We start from the raw sequence: 23,757 nt of genomic DNA on the forward strand, positions 1-23,757 counted from the left end.
AAACTAACTTACTTTTCAATCAAGGTGAGCAATCCCATTCAAATGAATTGGATCATCTTACATATCTAGCTCTGCAGGGTCAAATATTCCATTTGTGAAACATAGCTGCACCAAATAATGGTAACTAATAACAGCGGTGTATGAAGATTTCAAATAAATAAATAAATGATTAGATATATATTATTTTGAGAGCATATCAGGCGGCCTCCAGAAATTAATTGCAACAGAAAAGGGAGGAGATGGCTGTGTCAATAGTGAACAGTCCCCCGGGACTTGAATGTAGTCATGCATCTCATATGTGTGGTCCAGGACGGTTAAAACATCTGCAAATACCAAACTCAAATGTTCAACTTCTCCACTCGCCTCAGACATCAGTTGGAGCACCCCACCCTCATCATTCAGTCAGCAATCTCCTTCAGGACTCCACGCCCTCAAACATTAGGCAGTGCTGCAGAACTCACATCCAGATCTTTCATCGTATGCAGACTGCCAAGATCTATTTGGCACAGCTGCTAAAAACGTGCAGCACTCACTAACATACTTCCTCCCTCTCTCGCAAAACAAGGGTCACTGGAAAATCACAGGCATGAGTAACTAACGGGCGGGAAAAGGGAATTACATATTACTGTAACCCTATAAAGGAGGCACAGGTTGTTAAGACTTACAGCAGCCAATATACAGTCCATAGCCCATTTAGGAATTTCTGCTAATTGACAAGCTACCCATAACAAACTTCCTTTCTTCCTTCTCTTCAGCACCCCCTTGCCCTTCACTTAGACAAGACGTGCAACAACTCAGGTGATTGCAGAATAGGTAAAAGATAAAGGCAGAGAGCCATGCAAGTTAAAATACCCAGCCACTCAGTTAATGATAAGGCCCTACCAAAATTATGTCATGAACATCAAAAGATTGTAGCTGAACTGTGAACCAGGCAAACAAAAGTTTGTGGTGACATAAGGAACTCCGACAAAAAAAAAGCGTTGGAGTAACTCAGCAGGTCAGACAGCACCTCTGGAGAACACGGATAGATGACGTTTCTGGTGTGGATCTGATTGGGCGAGGGGGGAGAGTCGGAAGGGAGCTGGGGGCAGGACAAAGCCTGGGAAGTGATAGGTGGATACTTGAGGAGAGTTTATGATAGGTAGGTTGTTGGACAAAGGCCCAAAGTAAAAAGGCAAATAAGGCACTGTGAGATAAGGATAGAAGGTGCGAATTGTGAAGTCAGAAGAAGGACTATAAGTGGAAGGGGACAAGAGGAATGTAATATGTAAAAAGTCAGTCAGTATATGTTGTTTTCTGGGAAAAAGCAGCATAAACTCGCTTTTTAACACTTTTTTTTAATAACAGTTAAATCATTCTGTTAAATTGCGTTTTATCACGGTAATTACCTATTGTTTTCAATAGACATCCCTCAGCGCACTGCATTTACTTGTTCTGTTCAATAGACAATAGACAATAGGTGCAGGAGTAGGCCAATTGGCCCTTCGAGCCAGCACCGCCATTCAATATGATCATGGCTGATCATCCACAATCAGTACCCCGTTCCTGCCTTCTCGCCATATCCCCTGACTCTGCTATCTTTAAGAGCTCTATCTAACTCTCTCTTGAAAGTGTCCAGAGAATTGGCCTCCACTGCCTTCTTAGGCAGAGAATTCCACAGATTCACAACTCTCTCTGTGAAAAGGTTTTTCCTCATCTTCGTCCTAAATGGCTTACCCCTTATTCTTAAACTGTTGCCCCAGGTTCTGGACTCCCCCAACATACGGGAACATGTTTCCTGCCTCTAGCGTGTCCAAACCTTTAATAATCTTATATGTTTCAATAAGATCCTTCTCTCATCCGTCTAAATTCCAGAGTATACAAGCCCAGCCGCTCCATTCTATCGACATATGACAGTCCCGTCATCCTGGGAATTAACCTCGTGAACCTATGCTGTACTCCCTCAATAGCAAGAATGTCCTTCCTCAAATTTGACTTTCTCAAAGTCGGTTTAAGTTTATTATTATCACATGTGACGAGGTACAGTGAAAAACCTTGTTTTGCATGCTATCCAAACATATATCAGATACAGATATTGATACAGTCAGATAAAGTACAATAGGTAGAGCAATGAGGAAGATATAGAGGGCAGAATATAGTTCTCAGCATTTTAATGCATTGCAGCGCATCAGTTCCTTAGACAAAGTTCAATGCCCTGAGTACGGTAGACATGAGTTGAAGAGTACCCTAACTTATGGAAGGACTGTTCAGAAGTCTGTAACAGATAACTACTTATCCCTGCTCCCTTCGAGCAGAAGGTACAGAAGCTTGAAAGTGCATACCACCAGACTGATGAACAGCTTCTTCCCCTCAGTTATCAGGTTTTTTAACAGTCCTTCAATAAGCTTGAGTGCTGTCCAATTCACCTCAGCCCCATTGTGAACATTGGACTGTGACTCTGGAACGGATGGTTAATTAGTCCCTGTAAATTGCCCAAGGGAGAGGATGTTAAAATGGGATAACATAGATTAAGGGTGAATGGGTGATCGATAGTTGGCGTGGACTATGTGCGCCAAGCTAGCATGTTTCCAGGCTCCATCTTTGAATCAAAAAGTAATGTGAGAGGCAGAGACCTTTCCATTTGAATCAATGATCGTAATTCTGTTTATTTCACCACTGGTAATCTAGTCTTTCAACCAAGATTGATTCGGAGTAGAATTCGGACAAATCTTGACACCTTTGAAGATAAATTTAACTGCAGAACAGGGCTTTTCAACAGACAAGTGGTAGCAACAAAAAAATCAGCCAGGGGTTATCAGCAGTGTTGTCAATGGCAACAAAATGGCATACATCACAAATGTACTCCTATGGCTTGGTTTGAACCAGTCTACAGCTTTCAAGGCCATCAGTAGATGTTTCATTTCATTTACTAGGATCTGGCAGATTTGTAGAAAGGCTGTCAAAAATAGATGACAGCACAGGTTTCCGTATAAATCTCTCTGGCAAGGTTCAATTTCTCCCATAGTCATATTCATGAAATGCCTGATTATGGCAGTTAAACCTTTGCCACCTGCCAGAAGACTTATAAAAGGAAAAAAAATCAAATCACTTTACTGCAAAGATTTTCCCTTGAACATTTGTTTTACTTTGATGAAGCAATATATTTGACTTTCATTATTATTGATTGTTCTTGTTTATTATATATTAATCTGTGTGTATGTGTTATGCTGCTTTAAGTAAGAATTTCACTGTTCTGCTGCTGGTACTTATAACAATTAAACATGCAGCATGACTCTTGGTCTTGAGTGCTGAATATTTCTATGTGAGATTTAAATATTTGATTTTTACTTTTGAAAAAAAAGCTCCAGTATTTCCCCCCATGAAATTCAGGTGCAAATACACTCTGCTGTGGGCTAAATGAAGCAAAATTGAGACTGTCAGATGAACTGGCCGCATCACATTTCATAGCTCCACAGAATGTTGTAGTTGAGATTGAAAGTTGTGATTGAACAATAGTTCATTTCAGTTCAGTTTTGTTCAGCTTAGTTTATTGTCACGTGTACAGTGAAACATTTTTTTTTGGTGTGCCATCCAGTCAGCGGAAGACAACATACGATTACAATCGATTACAATAGCTGAACGAGAACAATTCTATTACCATGTGGCAATTCCAAGTTGCTGGACCGACTTTAAAATGCCAGTTACAGTTAAGTAGCAATTTCAGGTTTGCATCTGCATCCGAATTATATGTTATTGGTACTTAAGTTTAACCAAACCACTTTTTATAACGCTGTAATTATCTCTTGAAGAAATTGCAAAAAATATATTTTCATCCCTGAGCATTCAGGAGTCAGATGAAAGTAGAAATAAAGTGTCAGCACTTTGCCCTGGGAAAGCGAACACAATTTAATTACTGTAACAATGCTAAATTAATCCCAATTTTTAATGCTCCACAGAACAGCTTCATATCTCATGGGCTTTTGCGATCAATAAGCATCAACATGGATTTACATGCACAAATAGATGATCATTAATGATTATACATAATTTAAACTTAACTAATGTTTATCGACCGCCCACTTATGCCAGGCATACCTTAATATTAAATGATAAATATTAAATTTAAGTTGATGGAATACTCCTCTCCTGAACTTCACAGAACAAGGTTCTTCAATGGTCATCAACCTCCAAAACTTAATTGAAGATCATGCCTATTCAAACTTAAAACTGTTCCTATATTTCAAAGAAAATGTTCTGCTATCGCTCACAGCATGCCAATGTATATTGCAGTCTCTTAAATTAAACACACAATCTAACTACACTAAGGTGCACAATGATTTCATGGAGGAACAATGGAAAATGTTGATTTGGCAGAACAAGAAAAGTGCCACGATGAGGTTCAGATGTGAGGTAGTGCCTGAGTATTTAACATTAACTACTGGAAATAAAAAGCTTGACTTCACGATTTAATTAATCTATCTCACTTAACAAAACAGTAAAATTATCTTCCACATTAAAAATCCAAATCATGTAATAAAACCAATTCCAATGCAGTGTGTAGGAAGGACTTGCAGGTGCTGGTTTATACCGAAGATAGACACAAAATGCTGGAGTAATTCACTGGGTCAGGCATCATCTCTGAGGAAAATGTAAACGTGAAGTTTCGAGTCAGAACCCTTCTTCAGAGTTAATAGGTGATGTTTCGGTCGGAATCCTTCCAACCCGAAACATCACCGATTCCTTTTCCCCAGAGATGCTGCCTGACCCGCTAAGTTACTCCAGCATTTTGTGTCCAACTCCAATCCAGAATGTCCTATATATATAGTTGACAAAAAATGTCTTCTGTTTGTTATCAAATACAAAGGCCCTATTCCTACATACATACAAGGCAGGATTCTTACATTTATAACTTAAGAAACATTTTCTTAAGTTGCATTATTCGCGTTGGGAGAATGAGATCACAAGCCTTGACCAAAAATACAATGGATCAAGAAACAGGAATGGGATTAATTTGGATGATCTTTTTCATCTCTATTTGTATAATTCTATGAAATGAATATTGTGACTTACCATCATCTTTTGTCCTTTCCAGTAGAACCGGCAAACATGGGACTCCATCTCCAATCCTGGTAAACGCCAACACTTGAATCTCGTATTGATTGTACTTCCTCAGGCCGTTCAAGACAACAGAGTGGGTAAAGTTTCCTTTAATCAGACGCGTTTGAGTGCCTGATTCAGAATCTTTCTCTCGGTACAGTATCTAGGACAGCATATATATGTGATTTAGCTCCATAAGTGAAAATGCACATGTATTAATTAATACATATTCAACTTTGAATAAAAGGTTTACTTTAGGTCACAATTTTTTTGAAATAGCCCTAAAAATTTTAATTTATAATAGTAAATAATGATAAGCGAAATCTGAAATGATTACAAAACAACTATTTGTCAATTGTAACATCATTGAAATAGAACTTTAAGAAGGAAATTGCTTCCAGTGTCCCAAACTAACAATCCATGATGAACAATCACAGGTGCTGGATAAGACAGAGTATATAAACCATGATCCTAATCGCAGTGTGCGCAAGTTTGGGCAGAGGGTGGAATGCAACGTGGACATATTGGCACTGACAGAAATATATTTTTTCAAATAAGATATTAAACCGTCTTGACTAACTGAAAAGATGAACATTAAAAAATTAATATGCCTATCTAACATCCTCTTAAATGCCGCTATCAAATCTGTCTCCACCACCACCCCTGGCATTGTGTTCCAGGCACCCACACCCTATGTGTAAAAAATCTGCCCCTTTAAACGTTGCCCCTCTCACCTTAAAGCTGTGCTCTCTAGTCCCAGACATTTCCACCCTGGGAATTAACTTTTGCACAAATGTACAGGGATATTTACCAACACAATGGAATTGGTGCAAAATACACCGGCTTCACCTCGAAATGTCCAATGATGTGAAAATATATACCATACATAAAGTTATTATATCGGATAAGAATTAACAATTTGGAAGAATGAGACAATATGCAATTTTATGGAAAGTAAATCTCTTCCTATTTAGACGTAGGAGATGCATACACTTACACTGGGGCTGCTGAACTGAGATGGAGAGAATCACATTTGGAAGTAAGCCTTCTGTTTTCACAATGACTATTTTTCCTCCATAATTCCATATAAACATCACAGAAATTATACACTTTAAAAGCATCACATATTATTTTCACTTGGACATAAATTGCTGTTCCTCCATCATCAATAAGTCAACCACTACTATTTTTTTACGACAACTGGAGACGAGCTATAAATATGCCTTGGCATCCACATGATGAGAAAAAATAAAATAAAATAAAACCACGCTGGAATTATGTGTTTATATGAAGTCACATTTGAACATTATTAATAAGCAAATAGATTATGAAAACAGTGAAATATGATTTTAATTCCCACATCGAGAGAGCCTGCAACTCAGTTACAGATATAATTAAAACATTCTCAGCGGTATAATCTCTATTTTGCCATGAGAATATTTTTAACTGAAAAATATCATAGTGGAATTTTGCTTCATTTCTGAAGCAGTATTGTCCATATTCTGTAAAAAAGTAATTTACTAATTCACACTTAAAAAAAACATGCGAATATTAGTTGTGGCGCAAATTAGTTGTGATAACAATGTTATCTTGGTCTTTTCCAATCAAAATATATTTTACAGAACGTTGAATAATCAGAATTGAATGCTTGATGAAGACACCGCACAATATTGGCAGTGTTTTCTCAGTGAGCACAGCAGTCTTCTCATCAGTAAAGAACTAACCTGACAGACAGAAATATGAAAATAGGAAGAAATACAAGTAAATTGTGCAAACATTTCAAACTCGTTTGGATGACGTAGACTAATGTGTTTAGCAAGTAGTTTGATAATATTTATAGACATGGCCTATTATTCAGCTGAATTTATATCTGTACAATCAGATACTTTTCCAAGGGTTTGTTTATTTATATAATGAGCCATCAAATATGAAGTACCAGACAAACAAGGTGCCCAGGGTTTGAGCAAAATACCATTTTAGTGGAGAGCTGGACTGACTCTACGGCTAGGTCTTGAAGATTAAAGGGCTTGTCCCACTATACGAGGTAATTCAAGAGTTCTCCTGAGTTTTTTTTTAATTCGAACTCGGAGAATTACGGTAATAGCCGCTCGTAGGTACTCGGGGCTCTCGTGGACATTTTTCAACATGTTGAAAAAACTTCACGAGCTTACCGTGTTTCCCGAGTACCTGCCGTTACCGTTACGAGCCGTTAAGAGGCGTCCCGAGCTCTGACGTACCCGCTATGTACATTCTACGTACTTACCACAAGTTTGATTTTTTTTTAAACTCGGGAGAGCACTTGGGTAAACTCGTATAGTGGGACAGGCCCTTAACTGTAAAAAGTTTGGATTAATTGTAAATTGCTTTCTACTACATGACATATTGGATGGATTAAATTACATTTCTGAACCAGCGAGGTTAAAACACGATGGACTGAGCTTCACAGAGACATGGTATGCATGGCGATGGAACAACATGAGATTAATCCTCTATCATTTCACAATCTGCACAGTTGTGGCATTGATGAATATAGGAATGGAAGAAGAGATTTCAGCCATTCTAATAGATCACGGCCTATCTTTATCTCAAATCTATTTACCGTTTCAGCTTCCACATCCTTTCCCAATCTCAGCTAATAAAAACATTATTGACCATGATCTTAAAATTTTCAATTATTTGTTACAATTTCACATATTTGTTACATTAGAAACTATTTAATGCTTATAGTTAATAGTGTTTTATATTAATCCTAGGAGAGTATTGATCTAAAAGTGAGGCACAGTGGCACAACTGGTAAACTTGCTGCCTCACAGCGCCAGAGAACCAGGTTCAATCCTGGCCTCAGGTGCTGTCCATGTGGAGTTTGCACGTTCTCCCTGTGACCGTGTGGGTTTCCTCCGGGTGCTCCGGTTTCTTCCCAGATTTCAAAGACATGCGGGTTTGTAGGTTAATTGATCTCTGTAAATTGCCCCTAGAGTGTAGGGAGTGGATGCAAAAGCGAGATAATATAGAACAAATATGATTAGGTGACTGATGGTTGGCATGGACTCGGTGGGCTGAAGGGCTTGTTTCCACACTGTATCTCTAAAGTAAATCTCTACATTTCTCTGCGGTTATCTATGCTTTCTGTCTTTTCTCAGGATACTACAGGTCAGTTTGTGGTCAAAGCAGTTGATTTCTAGTGTTCACTTTTCCTGGGAGATTACATGGTGGCCATTGCAAGGGGGATATGCACACTGAATCTGTACACACCGTGAATGGTTTCAGTTTAGTTTAGTTTATTGTCACGTGTACCAAGGTACAGTTAAAAACCTTAGGTGCGTGCTATCTAATCATCGGAAAGACAATAAATGATTACAATCGAGCCATTTACAGTGTATGGATACATGATAAGGGATTAACGTTTAGTGCAAGGTAAAGCCAGCAAAGTCTGATCAGGGATAGTCCGAGGGTCACCAACGAGGTACATAGTAGTTCAGCACTGCTCTCTGGTTGTGGTAGGATGATTCCGTGGCCTGGTAACAGCTGCCAAGAAACTGTCCCTGAATCTGGAGGTGTGTGTTTTCACACTTCTATACTCTGATGGGAGAGGGGAGAAGAAGGAGTGGCCAGGGTGCAACTCGTCCTTCAGTATTGAGGCTTGATTGTAATCATGTATTGTCTTTCCGCTGATTGATTAGCAGGCAACAAAAGTTTTTCACTGTACTTCGGTACACGTGACAATAAATTAAACTAAACTAATGACAGTCCCTGTTCCACACTGCAACATGAATGACAGGGAGACCCATGAGAACTATCTGTCTTTTGAATTTTTTTTCAAAGTCAATGATACCTTATACCCGAGGATAAGTCCATTTTGATCAGATTCTGGAACTGGTCCCCACATGACCAGTATCTGCGTGGGACTCACGGCCTCTGCTGTGACATTCCCTGGAGCAGCTGATGGGACTGAAATGGAAGAGGAAAAGGAAGAAGTTTCATTGGAAAATCAGTGGAAGCAAATACTCTACAATTAGCTGAAATACATTCTGTACTGTAGGATGCAATTATCACAGCTTGAACACATGGATGTGTTCAAAATATACAAAATAATGAAAGTGGTGGATGGCAAGGCCTTAAGCTAGGTGGAAATGGGCAAAAAAGGAACCTAATCTAATCAGAGGACTCTTTATCTCATCGTATCAAACAAATAGATGCTTGAATGGATATTTGAAGATAATGCACAGTTTATTTAAAGAATAACCCTCTGATGTTGTTGATGACCCTATGACCCGGATACTATTTGAGGACAATTGGACAGATACATGGATAGGAAAGATTTGGAGCAATAACGGGCGAAAGGGACCAGCTTAGATGGGGCATCTCAGCCAGCATGAACGGGTTGGGCTGAAGGGCCGGTTTCCGTGCTGTATGACTCAATGAGGGAATTGGACTCTGTACACATTCTCAATCCAACATCAGCTCTTGGCTGCTGAGGTGCAGGCAGGTAATACTGTGCTTTCATGTTGTGTGATTTAGCGCATTCGGTATTGGCCTAGAACCTGCTGATATGGGTTTCAGATTCAAAACAGACCCGGTTTCCCCCTGTCTAATGACTATCTGGATTGGGGAAAGTGAGTGGCATATTGTAAGAATAATGAAATGAGGTAGCAACCATTTAATTAAGTAATGCACTGCCATTGGAGATAATAGCTTAGTTTTCACTTTGATGAAATAAGGCAGAAGTCTGAAATGAAATAAATTAAACATGTAATTATTATTTCCTTTCATAGTGGAGTTATTGAATATTATTGTCCTGGGTTTCCCAGTTGAAGTAAGCGAAACAGAGAAATTGTTTTTTTGTCAATTGTGATAATGCATTTTCATCATTGTGTTGTGAAATCTTAAAAAATAATTAGTGATTTTAGGAAATGTTTTTCCGAGATTGCTTTACAACTTCATAAAGAATGAAATATTGTTTAGGCAGTTTATTATTATATTTTCAATTATACTGGTTTTTATCACAGAAGCTCTTATTTGGACAGATGTGAGATTGGATATTGGCAATGCAGTGTACACCTTGGTCTTCCCATGCCATTAACTAACATGTAGCAGTTCTAGTTTACCACTGTGTTACAATCAGTTTAAGATTGTGTCCCAAGGTTGTTTCTGATGAACCAATGGCACAGAATCACTCTGTAATTCCCTGCATGAAGAATTACGAATCTCAGCACGGTTTCCAGCATTGCTGTAGGGAGTTGAATTGAGGAACTAATCCATTGCATTAATATACTTCTCTTAGTTACAGACCAGGCAAAAAAAGACGCTGCCAAGATTTAGACACTAGTCAAATGGCCCCATTCGCAATTAAGTAAAAATATATCCATGATAACTCTTTGCTGAGCTCATTATCTTGGATCTGTTTCATTATTTAAGGGTTAGAAGAGAGTCACCCAGAACACCCAATTTTAGGAGAGTGTGCAGCTAATCCTGCTTCTCATATTTCCTTCTGATGTGCACAAAATCATGAAAGGAATGGATTGGTTTAGACGCATAGAGTGTCTTGCCCAGAGTATGGGGAATCGAGAACTAGAGGACATAGGTTTAAGGAGAGGGGTAGAGATTTAATAGGGGTTACCTGAGTGGTAACTTTTTCACTCAAAGGGTGATGGGCGTATGGAACGAGCTGCCGGAGGAGGTAGTTGAGGCATGTACTATCGCAATGTTTAAGAAACAATTAGGCAGGTACTTGGATAGGACAAATTTAGAGGGATATGGGCCAAATGCAGGCAGGTGGGACTAGTGTAGATGGAACATGTTGTCCGGTGTGGGCAAGTTGGGCCAAACGGCCGGTTTCCACACTGTATCACTCTATGCAGGGGGAGGTATCCAAGCCTCATCTTAAATTTGTTCCATGTCCACCCAAATGTATTTTCGAGCAGGGGACATGGATAGCAAGCAGCAGGTAGAAAGCAGCTTATTGATTTCTTCCCCTGTGGTCTGTGGTCAATGCGAGGTCCTTCGGAACTCATCCCAAGGCCAAATGGCCAACATATTCATCCAAAATTCACCCACTCTAAATTTATTTTGGCAATTCCAATATTACCGAATGTTTTACTTTCAGGTCTGTCCATGTGTTTAAGTGCAGCTAAATTGGAATTTAAACTTTAAGTTTATTGTTTTACCTTGCACCACTTAACACCAACAATTTCATTAACAAACAGAAAGTGCTCCATTTGTAAGAGTCCTGGCATTATGAGGATTCCATGTCCAGGCTGCATTCATTGATCAGACGGAAGAGGCTGGTTGCTGGATAATTACCATTAAGAACAACCAGGAACTTCTGCCTCAGGGTTTGTTCTGAAACATGTAGCATTCCCCTGAGATTCAGCATTTTGTTGCCATGCGTCCAACTTGGCTCAACTCAAGATATGCAAAATACACTCAGGAAAACCCAGAAATTCATATGGCAAGCTGAGGCCAACTCACAAAAACAAAACTCACTCAACAAAAACACATTCAAATGCCGGTCCAGACTCTAACCTGGCTGGATCTGTATATCTGGTGACGTGTATTAACATTTTTTAAATGCCACTGTAGAATGTTAGACAATTCTCACATGAACAGTACCCACATAAAATCATTTCATATTCCTGCAGAATTAGATTATGTCACCTTTATGTTAAGGGAATTTAAATAAAACTATGAATTTCCTTCAACAAAACACAAAGTGCTGGTGAACGCAGCAGGTCCGGCAGCATCTGTGGAGGGATTGTGCAGGAGGGAACTGCAGATGCATGTTCACAACGAAGATAGACACAAAATGCTGGAGACAGGCAGCATCACTGGATGGAAGGAATGGGTGACGTTTTGGGTCGAGACCCGAAACGTCACCCATCCTTCTATTCAGAGATGCTGCCTTCCTGCTGAGTTACTCCAGCATTTTATGCCTATCCTTTGTGGAGGGAATGTCTGAAGAAGGGTTCCAACCCGAAATACCATCTGTCTATTCCCTCCACGGCATGAGAGCATGGTGGCGCAGCGGTAGAGTTGCTGCCTTACAGCGCCAGAGACCCGGGTTTGATCCTGGCTGCTGTCTGTACAAAGTTTGTACGTTCTCCTCGTGACCAGCGTGGGTTTTCTCCGAGATCTCCAATTTTCTCCCTCACCCCAAAGACGTACAGGTTTGCAGGTTAATTGGCTTGGTATAATTATAATTATAAATTGTCCCTAGTGTGTAGGGTAGCTTTAGCGTGCGGGTTTGCTGGTCGGCACGGCCTGATCTGCTGAGTTCCACCAGCACTTTGTGTTTTGCATATGAATCTTCTTTTCAGGGTTTTATGAAAGACTGGGTACCATCAGATTGGAAACAAGACATCATAAATACAACATTATAATTTTGTTCACGTTTTCCGTGCATTTTGATGATTTGAATAGTTGGTGTTTATCTGAAGGGTGATGGCATAATTTGGAGGAGCTGGTCTGAAGGAGTTACAAAGCTTACTAAGCTGAACAAGAAAATTAAATAGTTGAAATGATAAAGCAGCTGATACAAGATCGTTGAACAACTTTATCTCCACTGACATTAATTCAACATCATCACACTGTCATCTTGAAAATCTCCTTAATGTGAGGCTTTATAAGCAAAAACACCAGCAAAATCATGAAAGGAACGGTACAGAAAGATACAAACACATGTCTAAAATAGATTGGGATTCTTGTAGACTAATTGAAAAAAGGAGATCACCATAGCCGATCCCTTTCATCTCCAGAACCAAAGCTTTTATAAAAATCTCTCTGACAGCTATCAGCATTCAAAATGAAGACTATGAGAATTCAATCAATTATCCTACAGACATTCCACAGAAGAAAGGTATACAAAATTGCTGGAGAAACTCAGCGGTTAGGCAGCATCTATGAACGAAGGAATAGGTGACATTTCGGCTCGACACCCTTCTTCAGACAGAAGAAATTAGTGCAGAAAGCATAGCTACTAAATCAGCCCATAATAATAATTCAAACATTATTGTTGGAACAGAAGATAAGGCTCTGACATTCTGCATTTGAGGCGAAAGGCCAGTCGTGAACCAGAAAGAGATAAACAACCTATATTTTGTCTTAAAACACAAATTGCTGGAGTAATTCAGTGGGTCAGGCAGCATCTGTGGAAGGAGTGGATAGACAACATTTCAGGCTATGGCGCTTCTTTGGACTATTTCCACAGATGTTGTCTGACCTACTGAGTTACTCTGGCACTCTGCTTTTTGCTCAAGATTCCTGCATCTGCAGTTCCTTGGGTCTCTATTTTTGGTCTGGGAATACTAAATCTGAACGAGGTGGGAAATCTGCGTACTCTCGGGCACAGTCATCCTTCATCCTCATATTTACGAGCTTGTTGAAAAGCATATTTTTACTTCATAAGTGTTTTTCAAGAGATTTTACAGTAACAATAAGATATTCAAAAGTACCTGATTCTCTTGTGCATCCTTGGACTTGACTGCTCCAAGGTCCGGATCCAATGGCATTGAAAGCCTGGATGTGAAACAGATAGTCAGTCCATTCCTCCAGGTTCTCAATGGTAATTTCCCTCTCTAGACGATCATTAACGATCTGTGTTGCAGGCATGCCCTGACCATCCACTCGCCAATACTTCATTCTATATCCAACTGAGTCTGGGTTACCATTGTACTCGGTCTCTGGAAGAGGCTGCAAATAAACAGATTATGGATTAAATGGATGGTACATGCTGATAACCACATAAATGTGCTTCTGAGCCAAGACTGATACATTACAGTAAATTAACTCGCAATTTGTCTAATTTAAAAAATTAAATTCAGTTGTTAATCCCTGTGAAGGAGCACGCGATGAACTTGAGAATGAACCCATTTCCCTGATTTAACTTGAGTGTATTAGCTCAGTGAGGTGTTCCAAAGACTGGAAGACAATGATAAATAGAGCAAACGTAGAGCAATACTCTCAGAAGTGTTTTTTCTTCCAGATTGTTTTTTCTCACTCACTGTAACCAACTACTTCTTTAAAACTATTGTGGGATAAACATGCAATTGTCCTAATAGTGCTGGAATAATTCAGCAGGTCCGGCAGCATCTGTGGAAGTAGATAGGCGAGATTTTGGGCCGGGGTCCTTCTTCTGACCATTTCCACAGATGCTGTCTGAGTTACTCCAGCACTCTGTGTTATGCTCAAGATTCCAGCATGTGTTTGCATTGGTGCAGCTGGCAGAGATGCTGCCTCACAGCGCCAGAGACCCAGGTTCAACCGTGACCAGCTGCGCACTGTGTAGGGGCGCACTGTGTAGGGAGTGGATGCAAAATTAGGATAACATAGAGCTTGCATGAATGGGTGATGGATGGTCACCACAGACTCGGTGGGTTGAAGGGCCTGTTTTCAAGCTGTATCTCTAAACTATACTAAACATACAAAGCAGTTCTGAGAAGCAGTTCTGAGAGTTAGCACTGAATTGATGGACCAAATGGCCTTCTTCTGCAAAAAACAAATCTATTTGTAATAGGTTGAAGTGTTTTCACAGTGGGAGCAGCAGATTTCTGGCAACAACTCGCAAATAAGTTCCTTTGGAAAAAAATGCAATGTTTTTATTAAACTTATTCCAATGGCCCAGATCTTCCTGAATAGGTGGTGGCTAGCATTTGCAACCCATGATGTCTCCTCTTCCAAATTTACCTCCTCCAGATCTAGAAAGTTGACCTAATTGAGCCAGATAGGCCTGTAGCTCAGTGTTAAGGCCCAGAGCACTTGAAAAACATAGTAAGGTGTAATGGCAGTCCAGAACAATCCACAGCCACAAAACCCCACTGAAAATCCTTGATATGACCCAATACATCATCTGTCCTTTCCCTCCACACATGCTGCCTGTCATGCTGAGTTCCTCCAGCACTTTGTGTTTTGCTCAGGATTCCAGCATCTATAGTTTCTTGCGCCTCCTCTGAAAAAATTATAAATTCTCTTTCTTGCAAGCGGTTCTCCATTCTCCATTCAGATGAATGGAGAATGTGGGACTCACTGTCACAGACGGCTGTGGAGACCAAGTCAATGGACACTTTTAAAGCGGAGATTGGCTGATTCTTGATTAGTATGGGTGTCAGGGTTTATGGGGAGAGGTCAGGAGAATGGGATTGAGAGAGATAGATCTGCCATGATTGTATGACGGAGTAGATTTGATGGGCCGAATGGCCTAATTCTGCTAATATAATTTATGAATTCACGAATGCGGTGTGAATCCAGTGAATACAGTCCCAGGCATAAGCCTGCAAAGGATCTGAGTACAGAGTCTGCAGCATAAATCCATGTTCTTCCAAATGTACCTCCCGCAAATTCAGAAGCGTTATCTCATTTACGTTTAAGAAAAGAGAAACATTTCTGTTCTTAAAAGAAACATGTGCATGGATGGTTTTGTTTAAGAAAGAACTGCAGATGCTGGAAAAATCGAAGGTAGATAAAAAAGCTGGAAAAACTCAGCAGGTGAGGCAGCATCTATGGAGCGAAGGAATAGGATAGGTTTAGAGCATGGATAGGTTTAGAGCAGTGGTTCTTAACCTGGGAGTCGGGACCACCATGGGGGGTCATTTGGGGCTTTACCGGGGACATGAAGGAATCATAAATAACACATCCATTTGTTGAGCCCATTTTTAGGAACCTAACAAAGGTACATACCACATACAGTATTTTGTTTGCGTATGCGCGTACGTATGCCAAAAAGGTTAAGAACCACTGGTTTAGAGGGATATGGGCCACGTGCATGGATAGGATAGATTTAGAGGGATATGGGATTAAAAACAAGCAGGCGGGACTAGTGTAGATGGGACATGTTGGCCAATGTGGACCTGTATCCATGCTGTAAGACTCTATGATTCTATGACATTGGGTTGGATGGTCCTTCAGAACAGATTCGACAACAAGCTCCTTATCCCTTTAAAGCAGCACTGCCAGCAAAACCCTTCAAAATCCGAGCCATTCTGTGGCCCTATGCAACGCCTTTTAGCTTTAACAAAAACATATGGATAAAAATATTGCAAATTCGATTGTTCCAAAATCTGTTAAATGATCACAGAAATTTTGATTTAGAAGTGCGAAAAATTGATTTGCATCCAAAGCAGAACAGAATGTATTAATCTATTTTAGATAACAAAATGTTTCCATATCGAACTCTAGGATACATTTATAAATTTGATTAGTAAGGCTTGAGAGAGCAAATCCATACGACTCTGAAAACTTTCATTTAGAACAGCTGGCTGCAAAATCAGTAAAAGAAAACCTGCATTGAAAACATTCTGAGCAACTGCAAATTACAGATGACAGGCTTACTGCAAACCATAAAGGAAGTTCTGATAGAATGTAATATGTTGTTGACGGGGATGACTGAGTGACTGGTGACAGAAAAGGCTGTTGTCACTCACACGATAATTATATCTGATCATATTTTTTATTCTCTTTTGCCTATCCAGAAATATCCAAAAGGCCAATCATAATAGCACTAAATTCTTAAATGATTCCAGTCTTCGAACTTACACTTTACGAAGAAATCCCATCCATTGAATTATAACTATTTGCATAAATAATCTTCTGATTTCAGCTGTATCATCCTTGTACCAAAGATAGACACAAAAAGCTGGAGTAACTCGGCAGGCCAGACAGCATCTCTGGAGAAAAGGAATAGGTGATGTTTCGGGTCGAGACTCTTCTTCAGGCCGAGTCAGGGGAAGGGGAAACGAGAGATATAGATGGTGATATAGAGAGATATAGAACAAATGAATGAAAGTAACGGTGGTAAATGAGACAGGCCACTGTTCGCTGTGGTCTAGGTAAAAACGAGTTACAGACAATGAGACTCAACAAGACGACTTTGAAGCTGGTACAACGACTTGTGTGGGGGAGGGACGGAGAGAGAGGGCTGTAAGGGTTACTTGAAGATAGAAAATCAATATTCATACTGCTGGGTTGTAATCTGCATCCTTGTACTAAATGCATTTGGGTAAATATGTTCAGAAAGACATCGCTTTCTTTCAACTTCATCTTCCACTATTCAAACATGTTCATACATGAGTTATACAATTATCTGCATTAAATTTTTATCTTCCATTATTATTCTTACTTTAACAGTCAGCTCAACTCATCTTATAATTTCTGTGCAACACACTCTAATTAAATGCCTCCTAGATCAAATTTGCAAGCGGCATTGATCTACTATGAACATTTTTAAAATCTAAGTCATTACTGTAAATTAAATCTGTATTTGCTGTATTTTTAACGCCATTTTCTGGGACATCACACCTGCTCGAACAAAGTGCCTCTTAAAAGAGAACTTTCAACTGTTGTGAATACACAAGGAACTGCTGATGCAGGTTAACAAAAAAAGACACAAAGTGCGGAAGTAACTCAGCAGGTTAGGCAGCATCTCCAAAGAACATGACCAGATGACTTTTCGTCTCTGAAGAAATTGTAAAATGTCACCCATCCATGTTCTCCAAAGATGCTGCCTGACCTGACCCGCTGAGTTATTCCGGCACTCTGTGTCTGTTTTATCCATCCGTTGTGACTTATTCTGTGACTATTGTCACTTATAGATAGCATAATTCTCATATCTATTAATATTTTTTTCTTCACCAATTAACACTATATTTTCACTTACCACCCAACGGACCCATACGCTTGTCTCACTTGCTGTTCGCACTGTGATGCTAGCTGGTGCTACATCAGGTGGAGCTTGCAGAGTCTGTATCACACGGGAAGGCCAACTTACAGGACTGGAGCCCACAATGTTAATCTGCTTTATTCGAAACCTAATGACAAAATAACGATGTACATTTAACAGAAGAATTAAGTTCATTGTTCAGTTAAATCAAATATAATCTTTATAATTCTAGCATGAGTAGAAATGCCATATTTCCCATTAGCCAGGTGGTCAGGCATATTACACAAGCTTATTAAATTTGATAGCTCATTCAACATTTGAAATGAGAGCAAAAATTCAAATAAGCAGCATATCTTTTACTCAAGGCCACCACTGACATGATATGTTTGTGCGTGGTTACTGGTACTTTGCTTTACAGATCTATAGGCACATTAACAATGCATGTGCAGACACACAATGAATTCTGAAGTCTCAGCTGCAGCGTTGCAGGAAGCTGCAGAGTTGATGCCAAACACTAAAGAAGCTGCAACAAATAAATGAAAAACACTGAGCATTAAGTAACTCTCTTGTTTCATTGCTTTTCCATCTCCTCCCACAGGCAAAGGCTGATGATGTGATACAATTTCACAAATGTCAGCAGCTTTTTCCCAAACCTTGTCTGGTCGGTTCCCATTGATGAGGTAATTAAAGTGTCAACAAACATTTTCTATAACTGACCACAAACCACTTTTGGAAAACAAGCTCTCCGTCACTGACCTCATTCTACTAATAGTGGGGTTTTGGCTACTATTCCGCATCATAAGAACCAAACATGAAGAGAAAACCACTGGGCCCCTCATGCCTACTTCATTATTCAATATGATCACGGCAGATGTTTCAGCTCTGCACCATTTTCCCCACACTAGAATACGTGTAATTAGGAGCAGGAGTTGGCCATTCGGCCTTTCAAATCTGTCCTGCCATTCAATATGGCGTGGCTGATCCATGCTTGTACTTGTATCCCTATTCTGTAACGCGCTCCTACCATATACCATGGAGGAAGGAAATGCAGATGCTGGTTTTACACCGAAGATAGACACAAAATGCTGGAGTAACTCAGTGAGATACTGCCTGTCCTGCTGAGATACCCCAGCATTTTGTGTCTACCTTTGCTGTAAGCCTGCCTGGTTTGTCTTTCCAAAGTCACATCCTATTTGCCATTCCTTGGACCACTTCCCTTGTTGATCCAGATCCTTTTGTGAACTTAGATAGCCTTCCCCACTGTCTACTATAACACAAATATTGGTGTAATCTGCAAATTTACTAACCACGCTAACGACATTGTCATCTAAATCGTTAATATAGAAGACAGGCAAGAATGGACCCAGAACCAGAATAACACCCTCCAATTGGAACAACAACACTCCACTACTATCTTCTGACATCCTGCAACAAGGTCATTTTGAATCCAGTTGACAAACTCACAGTGGATCCCACATGATCTAACCTCCGAGTCTGGTCTACCATGTGGGACCTTGTCAAAGGCCTTGTGTAAGTCTGTATATACACCATGCACTCCCTTGCCCTCGTCAATCCTTGCGGTGACCTCTTCAAAAAAACTCAGTCAAATTGGTGAGACATGATTTCCCACACACAAAGCTGTGCAGAATCAATCCTTTAATATAGACATGCTGGTAGATCCTGTCCCTCAACATCTTCAATCTCAATACATTCCATCTGCCACTTTGTTGCCCATTCATTAACCCATCTCTGCTCTTCCAAAGACTCTTTGCATTCTCCTTCCAATGAACATTACCATCCAGCTCTGTATCATTGCTAAACATGGATGTACTGAACATTGTCCTCTCATCCAAATCAGTGCCGTTGATTGTGAACAGCAAAAGCTACACTGCTGCCCATCAACATGAAAATGCCAGTGTATTATTTTGCAGATTGCTTTATTCTCAGTCTTGGTCCATGCTGATTCCACCCAATCCTATCATTGTATATACATGTCCTGCTAATACCGCCCTAGTAAGAGATTCTGGGTTCTTTTCTAATGTTGTGGACAGACTAACTGATCCTCATTTCCTTTTTCTTGCATTTCTTACAAAGTGTGATTACATTTGTAATCATTCAATCTTTAGGAACAATTCCAGAATCCATGGAATTTTACAAGATGACAACTGATGCATTCACTCTTTCCACAGCCACCTCTCTCAAAACCTTTCACCAGAGCATACTATTTATTGGCTGTCAGTCCCATTCATTTCTCCAAAATTATTGCTTATTTCTTTTAATTCCTCATTCATTTTAGATCTGGCAATTCACACCATTTGGTGAAGGGTCCCAACCCAAAACGTTGCCTGTCCATTCACTCTACAGATGCTGTTTGCCCACTGAGTTGCTCCAGTACTTTGCTCAAGATTCCAGCGTCTATAGTTCCTTGTGTTTCCGAATCTCACTACTTACCTGACACCTTGTATCTTCCTCCATGAAGACAGAAACAATATACTTATTTAATTTATTTTTCAATTCCCAATTCCCCAATATAATTTCTCCAGTCTCTGATTTGAAGGGATCCAAGTTAACCCTTGCCAATATTTTCCTTCCTAAGTACCTGTCAAAGATGTTGCAGTATCGTCTGTTTTTTGTTTCTCACTAGATGACACTCTTGTTCTACTTTCTCTTATCCTAGAGACATTCAGATTTAGAAACAAGCCACCATGAAGTCAGCACAAAGCAGGAAAGTGTTAGTGCTCCGTATATCTTGGTATCTTGTGAATTTACCCGTAAAGCTATCTTTATGTTCCTGTTAAACATTGCAAAATAAAAAGTGACTTGTCTATTTTAAAATCACAAAATGATGCAAGGTGGTCAGGGATCCAAAAGGCATAGGTGTGATAGTGGGTGGCCTTGTGTGTTGGGAAGAGAAATAGTGCAAATGTGTGTTAAATGGCCAGGAAGATCAGGAGATACAAATTACTACTGGATTCTGGAGTAAAAAACAAACTGCTAAGAGGAACTCAGCGGCTAGTTGGCGTTTCTGACTATTACTCAATGAAAGGAAAATAAAGTTTGCTGATTCATAAATCCATTGTTACGTTCGAGGTTTTAAAAAATGCACTTGATATTATTCAAACAGTGATTTTTTTTTGACACAAAGAATATTTTGAAGATTTCTCCAAAATGAAGCCTAGGTTGTGATGAGATAAATCAGTCAGATGAATAGTACATTCAATTTTGTTTTTAACTCGAGTAAGTTCTCACATTACTTGGCAGTAAAATGATCTGTGTTTGCCATGGAGCAGTGCGTAAGACTGCACCACACCACAGATATATTTACCTATGATGTTTATGCAGGTACAAATGTAAAGCCAATCCAGGCTTATCTTAGGGCAAAGTGTTGGTTTGACTTGAGGTTTTTTTTGCCTGTGATGTTCATTAAATGGAATTTTTAACATGGGTTTAATAACTGGATCTATTTTATTCTGTTATGTTTACTGTTCTCATGATAATGGCTCCTTCAGTCATGTATTCAATCTGTCAAACTAGATTACTCTCAGATACTCCTGATCAATCATGGCCGTATCAAACATATTAGATTTAACATGGCAACATCTGAAAAATGCTGCAGGAATTATGTCTTTATATATCTCGTATGAAACTTTAGTTGATTTTAGTTTGAAATGTACAAGTATGACAGGTCCATTACCCACAGGGATAAAGTCATTTTTTTGGAGTTTGATAGGACTTTGTTTCTGCTGCATTTGGAATACCGTGTGCAGGCTTTGGAGAGAGTGTAGAAAATTTAACAGATTGTGCCTGGATTAGAGTATTAGCTAGAAGGAAAAAAATGGACAAACTTGGATGGTTTTACCTGGAAAGCCATATTGTGAAAGCCATATAGAAGTATATAAAGGCATAAATAAGATAGGCAGTTATAACCTTTCTCCCAAGGTGGATATGTCAAAGACTAAAGATGAGAGGGGCAACGTTTAAAGGAGATGTGTGGGGCAAGTTTCTTTTACACAGATGGGTGGTGGGTGAATGGAACAAGCTGCCAGAGGAGGTAGGCGAGGCTGGGGCTATCCCAATGTTTAAGAAACAGCTAGACAGGTACATGGATAGGACAAGTTTGGAGGGATATGGACCAAGCGCAGACAGGTGGGATTAGTGTAGCTGGGACATGTTGGCCGGTGTGGGCAAGTTGGGCCGAAGGTCCTGTTTCCAAACAGTATCAGTCTATGACTATGAGATAGCGCTGGATACATGGAATGCACTGCTAGGTTGGTGGCGGAGGCAGATAGGATAGTGGTACTTTAGAGGATTTCAACAGGCATGTGGATATGCCAGGAATGGAGGAATATGGATCATGCTCAGGCAGGGGAGATTAGTGTAACGTGGCATCATGTTCAGCACAGACATTGTAGGCCGAAGGGCTTGTTCCTGTGCTGTAACTGTTCTATGTTCCATATTAAAAACTAGCTCTTCACTATACCTCTATACTTGCAAGAATAATAAACTAAATTGTTGTTTTGATTTGACTTTTTGTTTTAAGATTTTCGCTACGTAAAATTATTTTTCAACCACTATCAAAAATATCCAATAATATGGCTTTAAAACTTCCAGACCACCACCACACCACAGTGGTGATAGATGGGATGAAGACAGCAAGTTTGTTTTTCCCTTCTCATAATTAAAGCCTACTCCGACTTCAATGATGCAACATTATTTAATTAGAAGTCTAACATATTTAACAGCAAGTAATTTCAATTTGCTACAATTGATTGCATTCTGTGCACTAGTAAAAGTCATTTGCCTGGAAATTTATCTCCAGTCTGCAGAGCTCAGTGTGCCTCATGGAATGATAGCACAGTGTACTGTGCAGAGAATGCACCACAGTGTATTGCTAGGGATTTTGTGGTACACTCTGCCACAACATGTTGCCACAACCATAAAGAGTGTTTAGCCAGTATCATTGAATTCTTCTGGGATGAATTTCATGACAAACCAGTTCTTTAAATTTCTGTCACAATAAAACATCACATCCATGTACAGCACAAACAGGGAGTGCAAGACCACCCACATAACAAGGGCTTACATCAGAGACTGTGGATGCTGAATCAAGAGCAGAAAACAGTGCTGGAGGAAGTTTATTTTAAATGGATTGACAATGTTTTGGTCTAGACCCTTCAGATTGATGGAGTAGAGGGGAGAGTAGAGGGGAGATAGCAGGCAGGCAGGGGGAGGGGAGGGGAGGGGAAGAGGTGGGGCAAAAGCTAGCAAGTGATGGGTGGATCCCTGTGAGGAGGGTTTATTTGGCAGATGAGTAGGGTGGGAGGGGGGAAAGGGAAGGGTGGGGATAGTCATCAAGGTTGGAGAAGACAAGCAGAGAAGCCAAAAGGGGGCAGACAATGGAATCTGATGAGGAAGGAAATGGGAAGTGGAATGTAGAAGCAGAAGGATAGATTGTGGGTAGAAGGGAACTGGGGAAGGAGGGGGGTGGTGGTGGTAACAAAAATGGTAAGGAAGGGTGAGCACTTAAGCTATGGAGGTGCGACTGGTAGTGGGATTGTTTATAATTTCCATAATAACTCAACCAGATTAATCTTGCAAGTGTACATGTACTGCCTTAGCTTTGGTCTAGACTACCAGGGGCGCCACATGAATAGCAACCCCGCCAACAATCTGTCGGTTTTTTCGTCTTTTAATTTTTTTTTAGTGTGTGTTAAAAGTCTGTGTAAATGTTCACCGGTTTGTTTTATGTGGGGGAGGGGGAGGGGAGGGGGAAACCTTTTTTCAGTTTCTTAGCTTGCCAGAGATGCGATTGTTTTCCGTGTCGCATCTCCGGTTGCTCTGCGGCCTACCATCGTGGAGCTGGAGCCCTCCTCGGACTGACATTGTGTCACACCACGGGGCGTGGACTTAACATCGAAGCCGATACCTTGCTTGGGATCGCTCCAACCACGCCCCGGTGCGGAGGACCCGACTGCCTGCTATGGGAGTCAAACTCGTCCCGGCAACGGAGGGCTCAAGGCCCCCAACCACAGGAG

General features: G+C 40.2%; 1 protein-coding gene across 2 annotated transcripts in view; it reads right to left on the reverse strand.

Annotated features, from left to right (window-relative positions):
• Positions 1 to 23,757, reverse strand: part of sdk1 (sidekick cell adhesion molecule 1) — a 577,103-nt gene that overhangs the window by 73,303 nt on the left and 480,043 nt on the right. For both annotated transcript variants that reach the window (XM_033041133.1, XM_033041132.1), the window contains exons 24-27: positions 17,720 to 17,870; positions 13,524 to 13,761; positions 8,909 to 9,024; positions 5,050 to 5,239 (exon numbers count right to left, since the gene is read on the reverse strand). In XM_033041133.1, the coding sequence (XP_032897024.1) occupies positions 5,050 to 5,239; positions 8,909 to 9,024; positions 13,524 to 13,761; positions 17,720 to 17,870 (695 nt within the window). The remainder of the gene's footprint in view (positions 1 to 5,049; positions 5,240 to 8,908; positions 9,025 to 13,523; positions 13,762 to 17,719; positions 17,871 to 23,757) is intronic.

This window comes from Amblyraja radiata, chromosome 22, assembly GCF_010909765.2.
Source record: "Amblyraja radiata isolate CabotCenter1 chromosome 22, sAmbRad1.1.pri, whole genome shotgun sequence".
In the NCBI taxonomy this organism is placed as follows: Eukaryota; Metazoa; Chordata; class Chondrichthyes; order Rajiformes; family Rajidae; genus Amblyraja; species Amblyraja radiata.